Source organism: Mytilus galloprovincialis, chromosome 4 (assembly GCF_965363235.1).
Source record: "Mytilus galloprovincialis chromosome 4, xbMytGall1.hap1.1, whole genome shotgun sequence".
NCBI classification, from domain to species: Eukaryota; Metazoa; Mollusca; class Bivalvia; order Mytilida; family Mytilidae; genus Mytilus; species Mytilus galloprovincialis.
The window spans coordinates 32211997-32225766 of NC_134841.1; the positions used below are offsets into that span (position 1 = coordinate 32211997).

A 13770-nucleotide genomic window follows, 5' to 3' on the forward strand; every position below is an offset into this window, starting at 1 on the left:
TTTGAGGAAAAAAATTTTGAGGAAAAATAATTTTGAGGAAAAAAAATTTTGAGGAAAAAAAAATTTGTGAAAAAAAATTTGAAAAAAATTGGGGACCAGTTATATAAAATTTATTGTAGATAATGAAATAAGAGAGAAAGCCCTTGTCTGTCACTCCTAGTTGTTATTGTTTCATATATTCACTCATCTTTGGCTTTCACATTGTTTGTTAATTAAATCGTTCTTGATAAATGCAATTCCTGAACAGTATTTTGGAAACACCAATTCCTGAAATGTTATTTTGAAATTGTAACACTAGTTCGATACTGCTGCTGGTGATTTACTTGTCCTGAGGTTCTAAATCTCAGTAGTAAGTGCTTCAGGAATAACAGGATTTATAACATATCTTAAATTCTTAAAAAAGTATAAAGAAATAAAGGTTCTTACTCCCTCAGACAAAAAAAAGTTAACCAATGTACCAGGCTTGTATAAAGGTTGACCTTGGGGGGAGTCACCTAATTTATTGTTGACTCCTTTCTGTCGTCTAGCTGTCCAAGTATTCAAGTTTTCATACATCCTTAGCATTCAAATTTAAAATCAAGAAAAGCACTTCAGAAGTAACAAATTTTAAAATGTCATTTTCACATTATATTCGAAATAAAACCCAAAGCCAACAAACATGCTATCTGTAAGCTTCTTCAAACTTACCGTGACGATACTTGACTGATAAAGTCGGCTAGGAATCAGCTAGAGATTCAGCGTGTGTGTGCGGACCACTCAGAAATGGAAGATGCAACACTCCTTGTCCCTTAAGTGGAACAAACACTCCTTATCCCTGAAGTGGAATTAACACTCATTATCCCTGAAGACCACTGGATCTAATAATGACAAAATAAGAACAACCAGATACCATGTTGAAGACCTAAAACCTAGAACTTACTAAAAAAATGATGAATGTTTATATAGATATAGGAAAATGTGGTTTGAGTGCCAATGAGACAACTCACCATCCAAATAACAATTTATAAAAGTAAACCATTATAGGTCAATGTACGGCCTTCAACACGGAGCCTTGGCTCACACCAAACAACATGCTATAAAGGGCCCCAAAATTGCTAGTGTGAAACCATGCAAACCTGGAAACCAACGGTCTAATCTATATAAAAAACAAGAAACGAGAAACATGTATAAATTACATAAATAAACGCAACTACTGTACATCAGATTCCTTTTTTGATTAGGGTGGCTATCGTTTGTCTATTGGTCTTTTTGTTTTCAGGTTTTTGCGAGTTACAAGGTCTGTATTTAATGTTTATCAAGACTTCATTAAATCTAAATCATTTAACTATTTCATGTAATATTTGGTGTACAGCCATTGTTAAAACTAATGTGAATACATTTAAATATTTCAGAGTAATATTTGGTGTACAGCCATTGTTAAAACTAATATACAAACATTTAATTATTTCAGGGTAATATTTGCTGTACAGCCATTGTTGTGGCTTACCTAGAGAAGAATTTCAGTAAACGTAAATCTGAATGGGAAATGATTTATAACAAGGCAATTAAATGGCTAACTTCACAAGACAGAGAAGGGAAAAGTGTCACTCAAATCATAGAGGAAGCCAATGATATCATAAAAACCATTTAGAGTCTATAGATAATTTGACATATAGGTAGTCAGATTTAACTTATATAAAACCTCTTTGGTAACAGTAGCATCTTCTCTAAAAGGGAGTTTGACGTGTTTGTTATAGAAAGTCTTTTGCAATATATTTTATATTATGAATAATATTTATATTTTATATTTATTCTTTTACTATCACACTTAATGTTAATTGTAGTATAGTTCCCAATTTACATTCTTAAAATGATAATAGTATTATGTATTATTTTTATTTACCATTATTGTTTTTGTAATATTATGTTCTTACCCATGAGGGAGTTCAATGTGTTTGTGATCAAAAGTCTCTTACAATATATTTTATATTATGTGTTTATTTATATTTTATTTTCAATTTTTACTTTCACACTTCAGTTTGATTGTAAGAACTATTTCCAATTAAGATTCATAACAATGGTCATTATATGTTGTTTTTTTATTCCTCAAATATATTAATCATTATTGTATTTGTGATAATATAATGTAAATTAAGGGTACTATAGTTTATTGATGTTCAAATCAGACAGACATATATATTCTGATATAATTAATATTTCCAAAACAGAATGCTCTTACCTGGACCATAGAGTAGGGAGTGGTGGGTACTTACGAATATTAGATTAGTTACAAGAGGTACTTCAGTCCTGACAAGCAAATGTAAAATAGACTTTCCTTTTCAGAGATTCTGTCACATGATCTGAAATCTGAAAATCTGGTAAAACATGGATGGTTGATAGAAATATACCACCTACATGTATATTTAATTTGAATTTCAGCTCCTTTGAACCATCTCAATTCTATTCTTAATGCAGTGTAAATTGAAAGGCAGAATCTCCTTTGAGTACACTTCTTAATATCTTATTTGACTGAAATCAGGTTAACAATAAAGAAAACATTTATTATTTTATGGCATTTTATTTTTTACACAAGGTGAACTTAATAATCAAAATAATTGATGCAAATACACATATCAATACTTCAGTTAGAGTGACTAGTAATCATACTCTACACTTAATTCTACAACCCAACATCATCTAGCTTCAGACAAAATAAAGAATCATTCACCTTCATATATGCTAAGAAATCTTTGGCAAAATGTTCCCTCCTAAGGTCAAAAGTTTGAATGAATGATGGGAGTCGATTGGTAAATAGAGCCATATTCTCAGTTTGTGACGAAAGTAAAAAAACAATGTTATGAATTTACATTTCAAAATACACAAAAATCATACTTTTTTATAGTGATAAATTTGATAACACAATGTTAACTGCTGTATACCTTATATCTGTTTGTTTTGTTCAACATCGTTGTCAAAATAATGGAATTTTACTGAACAGTCATACAAGTGAGAAGTTTAGCTAGCTTTAAAACCAGGTTTAATCCACCATTTGAAAAAAATACCTGTACAAAGTCGGGATGATGACAGTTGTTATCCATTCATTTGATGTGTTTGAGCTTTTGATTTTGACATTTGATTAAGGACTTTCCGTTTTTACCGGGAGAGAGCCACGTCATATGTAAAAAAAAAGGCACAAAAAGGCATATAGACAAAGCACATTAGTTAAATTGAAAAACCATTATATATTTTTTTTTACCTTAAAACAATAATTCAATGACAGGATGTATAAGTACAGAGCTAGGTCAAAAAGATATCAACAGAAACAGACTTAACAGTAAAAGTAATAATTATACAGACAGACAAAAGAATACTATAACAAGTTATTAAGATGATAAACAACGCCAGTACCACGAATCTATACTTCAAGACCATCATGTATTATTAGTGAAGTTGATACGGGATATTTATCAACAATGTCTTGGTACCTTCCGATGAACTTTAAAAAAAAAAAAGACGAGACGTTCTTTGACATGCCCCTGGTTCATCAACTTTCTACTCGGACACTGGTCACGTTTTATAAAGTCTGAGTAGTAGCTGCAAGCTCTTGAATACCGAATAAGTTTGGAAATATATATATCCCATATGCAGGCGAAGTTTGTATATTGCTACTGAGGTGGGGGGATTGATCATTTCTAAATTAAAATCGTCTCGTTTGTCATAGATTCTGGTACTGAGATGACAGCGTATGTCAAATACGAGGTAGAAGTATAAAAATGTTGTTTCTTTAATTTCTTGTTCTGGGGGATATATTAATGGAATTTATTTAGAACAGTTTGAATTTTTGATGGAAATTATATCACCATAATATCTGAATAAAGGAAACAGTAGTATACTGCTGTTCGAAATTCATAAATCGATTGAAGAAAAAAAAATCCGGGTTACATAGTAAAACTGAGGGAAACGCATCAAATATAAGAGGAGAACTACGACAAAACAGAAACACAGTATTATAATGTAACACAGACAGAAACGAACTGTAATATAACAATGGTCATTTTCCTGACTTGGTACAGGACATTTTAAGAAGAAAAATGGAGTGTTGAACCTGGTTTTGTGGCATGCTAAACCTTCCATTTTATGGCAATGTTAAATATATATAACATTAAAATGACAACATTACATGACAGGACTACAATACAAATAAATGAGAGAACATATAGGACAGAGAAACACACGAAAAATAGCTAACGAAAGGTGCCAGGTCTAAAATTTAATACCCGAGACGCGCGTTTCGTCCGCACAAGACTAACCAGTGACGCTGATGAAAAAAATCTGAAAGCCAAAACAAGTACAAAGTTGAAGTGCACGGAAGACCAGAAATTCAGGGAAGTTGTGCCCAATACGGCTTGGGTTTTCTGTCTGGGATAAGAACGTGAATGTAAAATTAAATAATCTGGCTTCTTTGGTCCTTTTTTTTTTTTTTTGATAAGTGTTTGAAGGAACTCCGACTCATATGAAAATAAGAAGAGGCCAGCAAGGAAAGGCACACAGTTCGTTCCAATGGAAATATTGACCATATGTTGAAAAAGTGTACCTTCAAATTCAACAAATATTTTGTAAAAACTTATCACTTGTTCGTCTGTGTAGCATGTTTTGCTTTTTTGTTCACTACTAAAAACTAAATATCGTATGGTATCCCAAAGTGATAAATTTATAGCGTATGCTACCATTTTTATGTTTCAAAGCATTATGGATTTTTTTTGTATTTCAATATCACATGGGGAATGGTGGTAAACAGGGTTGAAAAATTTTAAGTTTTGATATAACTTAGAAAACGATCGAGATTTTAAAACATCAAGAGTTTTTTTAGAATCCGCATATAATTAATACCACTACGCTAGTAAAAGTTCTCGGTATTTCTTAAGATCCTCTTTCACTGCGGATATGATTCGTGTTAATCTAATGGACAATTGTTTAGTGGAACATGCAGATGAGCCGGCAATGATCCGTTGTTAAAAACTATGTATCCAATCCAAACAAGGTAAGTCCTCCGATTCGCTATTCAATGTAATGTTTATTGAAGCCATTAAGGACTTGTGATTCAGCAAAATCTCATTCTTGTCAAATGATATGGGTTTGTTTATGGGATTAGCTGAGTGCTAATTCTTTAACACGACATTAGCAGTTGTTCGATTTACATACAAAGACAATATTGTTTGAAGTTTTGTCCGCCGGAACAACAGCATGCTTTATATCGTGAAGAGATGATAGATATTTCACAGCCTTTTTGTCTCTGAAAACGGACTTTGGTCGAATATTCACAGTTTTTCAACTAATGAATACTACGTTTTATCCTGATTAATATGACCCACTCTGACAAAGTGTCCAAACAATTTCATTTTGATCATACCCTGCTCTGGCGTAGTCCTCAATGGAATATAGAATTCCAATGGATGTGTTGGAGTTCTCTTAATTTAGAACCATATGAGATATATTATATTTTTGAAACATACATCTAGTGGTGCATCATATTTTGTTTAACAGTCTTTAATTCGTCCCGAATTGTTTAAAAACCATAATTTTTTCGACTGTGTTACATTTTTCTACCCTTAACCAACCGATTTGTAGCGATAGAGTTATCGAACTTTATTGTGACTTTTATACATTTTAACTGATAACATACCCGTAAACGGATCATCAAAATTCACAGATGAAATACACAGGAAAGTAAGTGAGTCATAGTTAGCGACAAGAAGTGAAATTAGATATAAACATTAGCGACAAGAAAGAGCATATTTCATTAAGAATAAACAACGAAAAGAAGAAAAACGGGGTTTTTTTTAGGGGGGGGGGGTGTGTAAATAAAAATGACATAAAAGAAAAATAAAGAATATAGAAATTTACAATATTACGTAATAAACATACATAATATTGTCGATAGAAGATAAAAAGATATCAAAGACAACGTTCCGTTTTCAACACGTATTCACTTTTATTTACAATGATTATATACTGTTGCACATATAATTTGTGCGTGTACTTAAGTAAGAGTGTTAATTTTAAATGTTTATTTTTCAGCTATTAAACTATAGACACGCATATTTAAAAAAAAACACAGTAAAGATGCATACTGTAAACAGGGAAATTTTCGCGGTAGTTTTAATTTCGCTATTTTCGCGGTAAGAAGTGAAACGCGAAAGTAAAACGACCGCGAAAATATCAAGGAAAAACTCTTCTTATTACATTTACTTTTACAAATTGCGACTTGGATGGAGAGTTGCCTCATTGGCACTCATACCACACCTTCTTATATCTATGTATATGAATTGAATATCTATAGGACTACTGTATAACACTGATTTCAAAGACGACAAAAATAAATGATAACTGTATCTCTTAATGAAAAGCAATGTTAAAAGTCATGTCTTTAACTCATATCAGTTATTTCACTGAAGCGAAAATTACGGATATTGTTATGTAAACAACACTCATTAAAATTATGTTAATGACACCTGTCAATCAGTAATAAAGGTATCACCTCTTTGAATCTACTACAAAGATTGATCAGATCAAAAGATCGATTAATTAGCATTAATCCTGACAGCTTTTTATTTTAATCTATTCCTAATTAGGTTTACTTTTCTATTATTGTGTATGTGTTTTTACGAGCATTGAAACATGCCAAACTTTTAATCTACTTAAACATTAATGAACCGAAAACAAAAGATTTCTGATTGATTTTATCATTTGATTTAAGATATATGTAAAGCTGTTCACTTTCCAAATCATTTATGAAAATATTTATCTAGGCCACAGGGAAATCGCGAAATCAAAACGGCGCGAATTAGGATCGTGTAAGTAAATCGCGAAATAAAGACGGCGCGAAAATTTGCCGGTTTACAGTAATCACAATCATATTCTTGAAAATAAATCAAAACTAAACAATCCCTATTATTCAAAACAAATGTTTATTTTCGTCATCTATCAGGATAATGGAATTATAAAAAGAACCGTTAAAGGGGCAAATTCTTGTTCATCTATTTGACTCAAATTCTCATATTTGAATTGTAACATACTTAAAGTAATAAACGTATATCCAAATTTTTTTTAAGTATGAAATAAAACATTCACAGTGCAGGGGCTCGATGATATGTATCGGTATTTCGTGTGTATTTTAGTCTGGAAGCCGTCTGATGAACCATCAAGGTGACACATGGAGACTTCCGACGTTCATATCACCCCATGTAAACATAGATATAGATGCGAATATATAGCGAATACGTGTACTTGGATTTTAGTTGGTCTGTATGAACTGTTGACACTTTAAAAGTTCTTAGCTGTTGGTCTAGATTTTATGTCTTGCAATGATAGTTGGAAGCATTTACTAGAAGAATTTTTGACTTGCAATTGAGTGTTTTTTTGAAACATGTTCAGAACAGGCAACATTATTTGGATAAGATATAAACTGCAGTTTAAATAAAATTGTGTAAATTAAGAGACCCATATTATTTAATTAAATGAGCTCATTTTATTCTCATACTGGAAAAGCACTTTTCCTTCCAAAGACTTGCTGTTAATGCAATTTTCAGCAATAGTACTTTATTGATGTTCATTTTCCCCCATCATACCCAGAGATGGATCCGATTACTTTCAATGTAATTGATTAAATTACAATTACTTTGTCATTTGTACGATGTAATTAAATTAATGATTACATCATTTCTGAAAGTGTCTGATTAAATTAATGATTACATTAGCAAAGTAATTATGATTACATCTGATAACAATGAATTTAAAAAAAAACACATTTTGAATGATATGAATGAATTAACATTTGATACAACTAAAGAAATTTTTAGAAAGGATTTTGTTTTATATATTAGAAAATGATAACTTCAAACTTCATCTATTTAATAAACCACAAAAGTTCACAACATACATACATGATCATTGTGTCACTGGTTATGACCCATTACACTTTATCAGCATTGATCTCTGAATTATTTTGACTTCAATTGAATAAGGCATTATAAAGAGTTTGCTGTTTGTCTTCTGACCTCTTTGTGACTTTATATGTATTTTAAGGTACAGTTTATGGAAGTTAAAATATGGATGAAATAAAGTTACCAGTTAAAAACTATGTAAAATTTTAATAGAATTGTTTAATCAAATTGTAAACAAAATACAAGTCCTATAAATCATTGCATTTTTTATGTCCATTTTAAGAAAATACAAAAATTTGCTTATCTTGAACAAGAGATTTGTCCATAATTTAATTTAGTTTGTGCTAATTAGATAAATTTTCACATGTCTGATTAATCTATCATATACATTGTCCTACAGCTATATTGGAAATTGCAATAAAAACAAACCTTAATTGGTTTCCTACCTGTCAATTCAAAGTTGACAAAAATCACAATATTAACAAAATTAATAAATTCAAGATTGAAGAAAAGTATAACATTACTTGAATATAACAGTCGTTATCAAATATATATATGTACATCTTTAAATTGTGAATATATGTTCAATATCTTTTACTAAGGCCAGTATAATATCTTTTACTAAGGCCAGTACAATATCTTTTACTAATTGTATTATGTTTCTTCTTAGGCTATAAATGATGACTTCAATACTGTAACAGTTTATTTTTTAACTGAAGTATACAAATCAATTAACATGCTTTATAAAGTAAACCAAACTATCTTAACATGTAAATATTTATTAAATAAGAATAACAAAATTGTTCATTTATTGACCATAAACACAGTTTAAGATTTTTTTTCATTGTAATCAGATTGTAATCAAAAAGTAATAAGGATTACAGGGTATTTTGAAAAGTAATTGATTAAATTACATGTAATCAGATCTTTGACTGATTAATGATTACAATGATTACTTGAAAAATTGTAATCAATTACAGCTGATTAATGATTACAATTACAATTACCCCAAGTCTGATCATACCTTAATATGAAATTTTTCAAACTACTCTTCTTATCTTTCCATGAGTGATTTCCATCACTTTGATTTATTTGCCAATCAAGGCGCTTAAAATGAGCAGAGTTATTATAACAATTATAACAATTTCAGAATAACAAAAAGGTCAAATGAAAAGTATCACATGATTATATATAATTACCTTTGATATAAAGCATTGATTAACAGTGTCCCCAATGAAAAAAATGTCCTGATTATGTATCAATGTATACGTTCCAATCAATGAAAACATGTCAAGCTGTTTTGCTGCTTACTATATTTAATGTAATATCAATTGTAATTGATACCTATAAGCTGTGTTGCTTTTAAATAAAGAATATATACATTGAAACAAAAGTAAGAGACGATATTTTTGGAATATATGTATATTAGTGTATTTCAAATTAAAATATTGTCCTATGAAATATTATCCTCAAACCGATATTACATGTTCATGTATCCTTATATGGTGTCCCATCTATAAAATGGACTGAGAAGGACAAGAAATCCATACGAAATTTTGTCTTTAATGAACAATATATTTCATAGATTGATACAGAGACATATATTTCATAGATTGATACAGAGACATATATTTCATAGATTGATACAGAGACATATAAATATTATGTCTCTGATTGATATTAATGATTGTTGTCGAGTTAAAAGGAGGCCATCCAAAGAATATTATTATATTAATCAGGGTTCAATAAGTATCTAATGATATTACTAAAAGACCACCAAAGAGAAAATTCACAGAACTACAGGGTGAATTCTATATGCGTTGCTAAATACGATACAATTATTATATTGCTTTACAATATGCAAGTTGTTTATTAACCAAATCAAACATAGAATAATACTTATATTATCTGCAAATGAACGAATACATTTTATGTAAATCTAGAAGATTTTTTGGGGCAAACACTCCAGTGTATAGTGATTTTTTCTCTCGGGTTTTATGATCACGTTGATTTATAACAGAAATATGGATAACATCATAATGAAAAAGCCTCTCATTAATGTATATTGCTTTCGTTATGGTTTTATGATGTGTAATTTCTGATGAATATATTTTATCATGCAAACAAAAACTATGTTTTAACGTCATTATTTAAAGTCTCTTTTGAATAAATCTATCTTTTATACGTACTACCTGTATTTGCCTATATCATAAGTGCTGATAAAATACTTGTTTTATAGCTTAAATGAAATGGCAACTGGAACAAAACCAAAGCACCAATATTGAGACAATATTTAATATAAAGAGTGACATAAAATTTTGCCTCATGAAAGGAACATACGACTTATACGTTACTGTTTCTGAGCAAGCTGAATGCAGACTCTGGTTGGATGCTTTTTCGCTACTGCTACTTTGAAGACCCATTGTTCGTTTTCGGCTTCTTTTTTTAATTCTCTTTGGTCAGGATTGTTGTCTCTTTTACACTTACCCAATTGTCATTCTCTATTCAATTAATAACTTACGATAGTGGTCCTAATAAATGAGTGAATTTACAAAAAAGGGCAGTTATAAAAAATGTATATATTTGTCAGTGATACAATCTAAGTGTTTAGTTTTATTTTAATGATATAAAGCTTATATCTCTATTTGATAACCAAAGGCTCAGTATTATTACTTAGACTGTTTCCTCATCCTTATCAATGTGTCCATGAAATCATAAGGAATGGTTAAATGATATAACTTATATGAATACAACGTATACATGTAGTTTTTTTTCATTTTATCTTGTCTGTTTATATTATTATATACATGTATGTAACATTTTTTATAAATTTCCTGTTTACAAAACTTTGAATCATTCCAAAAACTAAGGATTTTCATATCCCAGGAGTAGATTACCTTAGCCGTATTTGGTACAAGATTTTGGAATTTTGAGTCCTCAATGCTCTTCAACTTTGTACTTCTTTGGCATTTTAACTGGTTTGAAATGAGCTTCACTGTTGAGTCTTATGTAGACGAAACGCGCGTCGGCGTATTATATTATAATCATGGTACCTTTGATATCTATTTTACAAACTAAAACTGAGGAATACACATCAACTATAAGACGACAAAACCGAAACATAAGAAACACTTAAATGCAACAAAAAAACAAAGGACAATGCAACACACACAGAAAAGAACTATAATTAGTAACTTTTCTATGTTGTGTTATGTGTACTATTGTTTGTCTTTTTGTCCATTTCATTTTTAGCCATGGTGTTGTCAGTACATTGTCGATTTATGAGTTTGACAGTCCCTCTGGTATCTTTCGTCCCTCCTTTAGTAACGATCCTGGTAAACTTGTCGATCCGTTAAATAAACTTATTCTAAAAGGTTACCAATTCAATACTGTAATTAGATCATTGAATGTTGTTTTTATTGGTATAAATATTGATTTTGTTATAAGTAAATTCAAAGCAAACTAAATTGTACTTATATGTTATATACATATACACATTCAGGTATCTACAATCTGTCGATACCTGTACCTTGGCATTGCACAAGGTCATGATTTTTTCTGACTGTTTATGACGTCTTTACACGAAATCCATTGGATGTTGGATGGGTACGGAATGATAATTTAGTCTTAGATGCATGATATTTTTATCAGTTGTTAGAGGCTTTGAACTAGCTGTCAGTTAAGCCTCGGTCACACCTTACCGGATAGCTCGAACGGACGCCTAACGGATAACTTTTTTTCAATCCATTCATGTCCGGTAGACGTCCGTTCTTATCCGATAGACGTCCGTTCTTATCCGTTAGACGTCCGTCCATATCCTTTGCATGTCCGTTAAGCGTACGTTTTATCCGTCGACGTCCGTTCTATCCGGTGGAAAATTTTGAGCATGTTCAAAACTTTGAACGAACGTCCAACGGATAAAATGTCCGTTGAACGTCCGTAAGGCGTCCGTTTTGTACGGTACTCGTCCGTTTCGTTTCCGTTTTGTATCCGTTACGTGTCCGTTATACATCCGTTGGAGGTCTGGAAGATAAATTCACCAACGGACTTCTACCGGACGTTTAACGGATAAAACGGATGTTGAACGGATGAGAAACGGACTTCTACCGGACGTATAACGGATAAAACGGATGATGAACGGATCTGAAACGGATAAATGCCAATTGAAAATTTCGCGTCAGAAATGCCAATTTTTGGTATGTCAGATTTCTTAAGGTTAATGAATTCTTATTATTCATAATCGATCTTAGAGTATAGGCACGTCTTCACAATCAAGTACTTCTTATTCAGGCCAAACACTGCCCTTTGGCGGAATTTTGAAGAACAAACCAAAACCAGTTACACAGAAACATTTTGAATATTTATGCGATTTACATGTATTATTATTGTCGCTTTTGATTTTTCCGTATATCTTGTTCATCCGTTTTATCCGGTACGCTTCCGTTAGGTGTCCGTTTTATGCGGTACTCGTCCGTTGGATGTATGTTCGACATCCGTTCTGTCCGGTACGTGTCCGTTTCTCGTACGTTGCATATCCGGTGTGTGTCCGTTATGCATCCGTTACACGTCCGTTTTATTCGGTCAGTACATCAACGGACTCACAACGGATAACAATTTTGTCAACGGACCACTTTTATTTTCATCCGTTAGGCGTCCGTTCGTGCTATCCGGTAAGGTGTGACCGAGGCTTTAATAGCGAGTACTCTAAAATCTGTACCTAGTGTCTTTTTGTTGTTAGGATGTACATGTAACTGTCCACGTCCACCTGTATTTTTGTCCATCTGATGAGTTAAGCCTTTTTCAACTGATTTTTATACGCCCGTCAAAATTTTGACGGGAATTATTATGGTATACAAATTTCCGGTGTCCGTCCGTCCGTCTGTCTATCTGTCTGTCTGTCCGTCCGTCTGTCCGTCTGTCCGGCGTAAACATGTCGCATAATAACTTGAGAACGACTTATCTAAATTTCATGAAACTTAGTATAGTTGTTTTTTATGATGGTCAAATGATCTGTATACTTTTTGAAGATCTTTATAAGATTTAAACTTTTTGAGTTACGGCACTTTGTAACTAAAACAGGGCTGTGTTTTTTTTTCACATGTCGCACCGTATCTCAAAAACGATTCTTGATTATTGCTTAAAACTTTACACACTTCTTAGTTATATCAATCTTAATATCTGTATACTTTTTGGTGATGATTCAAAATTTCATTTTTGAGTTATTGAATATTTTGTAAAAAAGGGGGAGAGTTTTTTTACATGTCGCGCCGTATCTCAAAAACGATTTATGACTATTGCTTAAAACTTTACACACTTCTTTGTTATATTAATCTAAAGATCTGTATACTTTTTGGTGATGATTCAAAATTTCATTTTTGAGTTATTGAGTATTTTGTAAAAAAGGGAAGGGTTTTTTTTACATGTCGCGCCGTATCTCAAAAACAATTTATGATTATTGCTTGAAACTGTACACACTTCTTTGTTATATTAATCTAAAGATCTGTATACTTTTTGGTTTGATTCAAAATTTTATTTTAGTGATATTTGTAAAAAAAAATAGGGTGGGGGGGTTCACATGTCCCGCCGTGTCTCAAAAGCAATAAATGGTAATTGCTTAAAACTTTCTCAGAAACTATTTATGATTATTGCATAAAACTTCCACACAAGACGTCGGGCGTATCATGCGCTCATGGCGCAGCTGTTTATTATAGTTCGTTCTTATGTTGTATTGGTATACCTCTGTCTCAGGTCATTTCCTGACTATAGGTATTCTGTTTATTGTAATCTTTGTGTATCGTATACACTTGAAACGTAAGACATGTAATATCTGTAATCTGTAAATAAACTC

At 31.5% G+C, this 13770-nt stretch overlaps 1 protein-coding gene across 6 annotated transcripts in view; it reads left to right on the forward strand.

Moving 5' to 3' along the window:
• Nucleotides 1-2549, forward strand: part of LOC143071914 (von Willebrand factor A domain-containing protein 5A-like) — a 38145-nt gene extending 35596 nt beyond the window's left edge. For all 6 annotated transcript variants that reach the window (XR_012976992.1, XM_076246599.1, XM_076246596.1 and 3 more), the window contains one exon: nt 1451-2549. Coding sequence is in view for 5 of the 6 variants with exons in the window: in XM_076246599.1 (XP_076102714.1) it covers nt 1451-1630 (180 nt within the window). In the remaining variant the exon portion in view is untranslated. The remainder of the gene's footprint in view (nt 1-1450) is intronic.
• The last annotated feature ends 11221 nt before the right edge of the window (nt 2550-13770 follow it).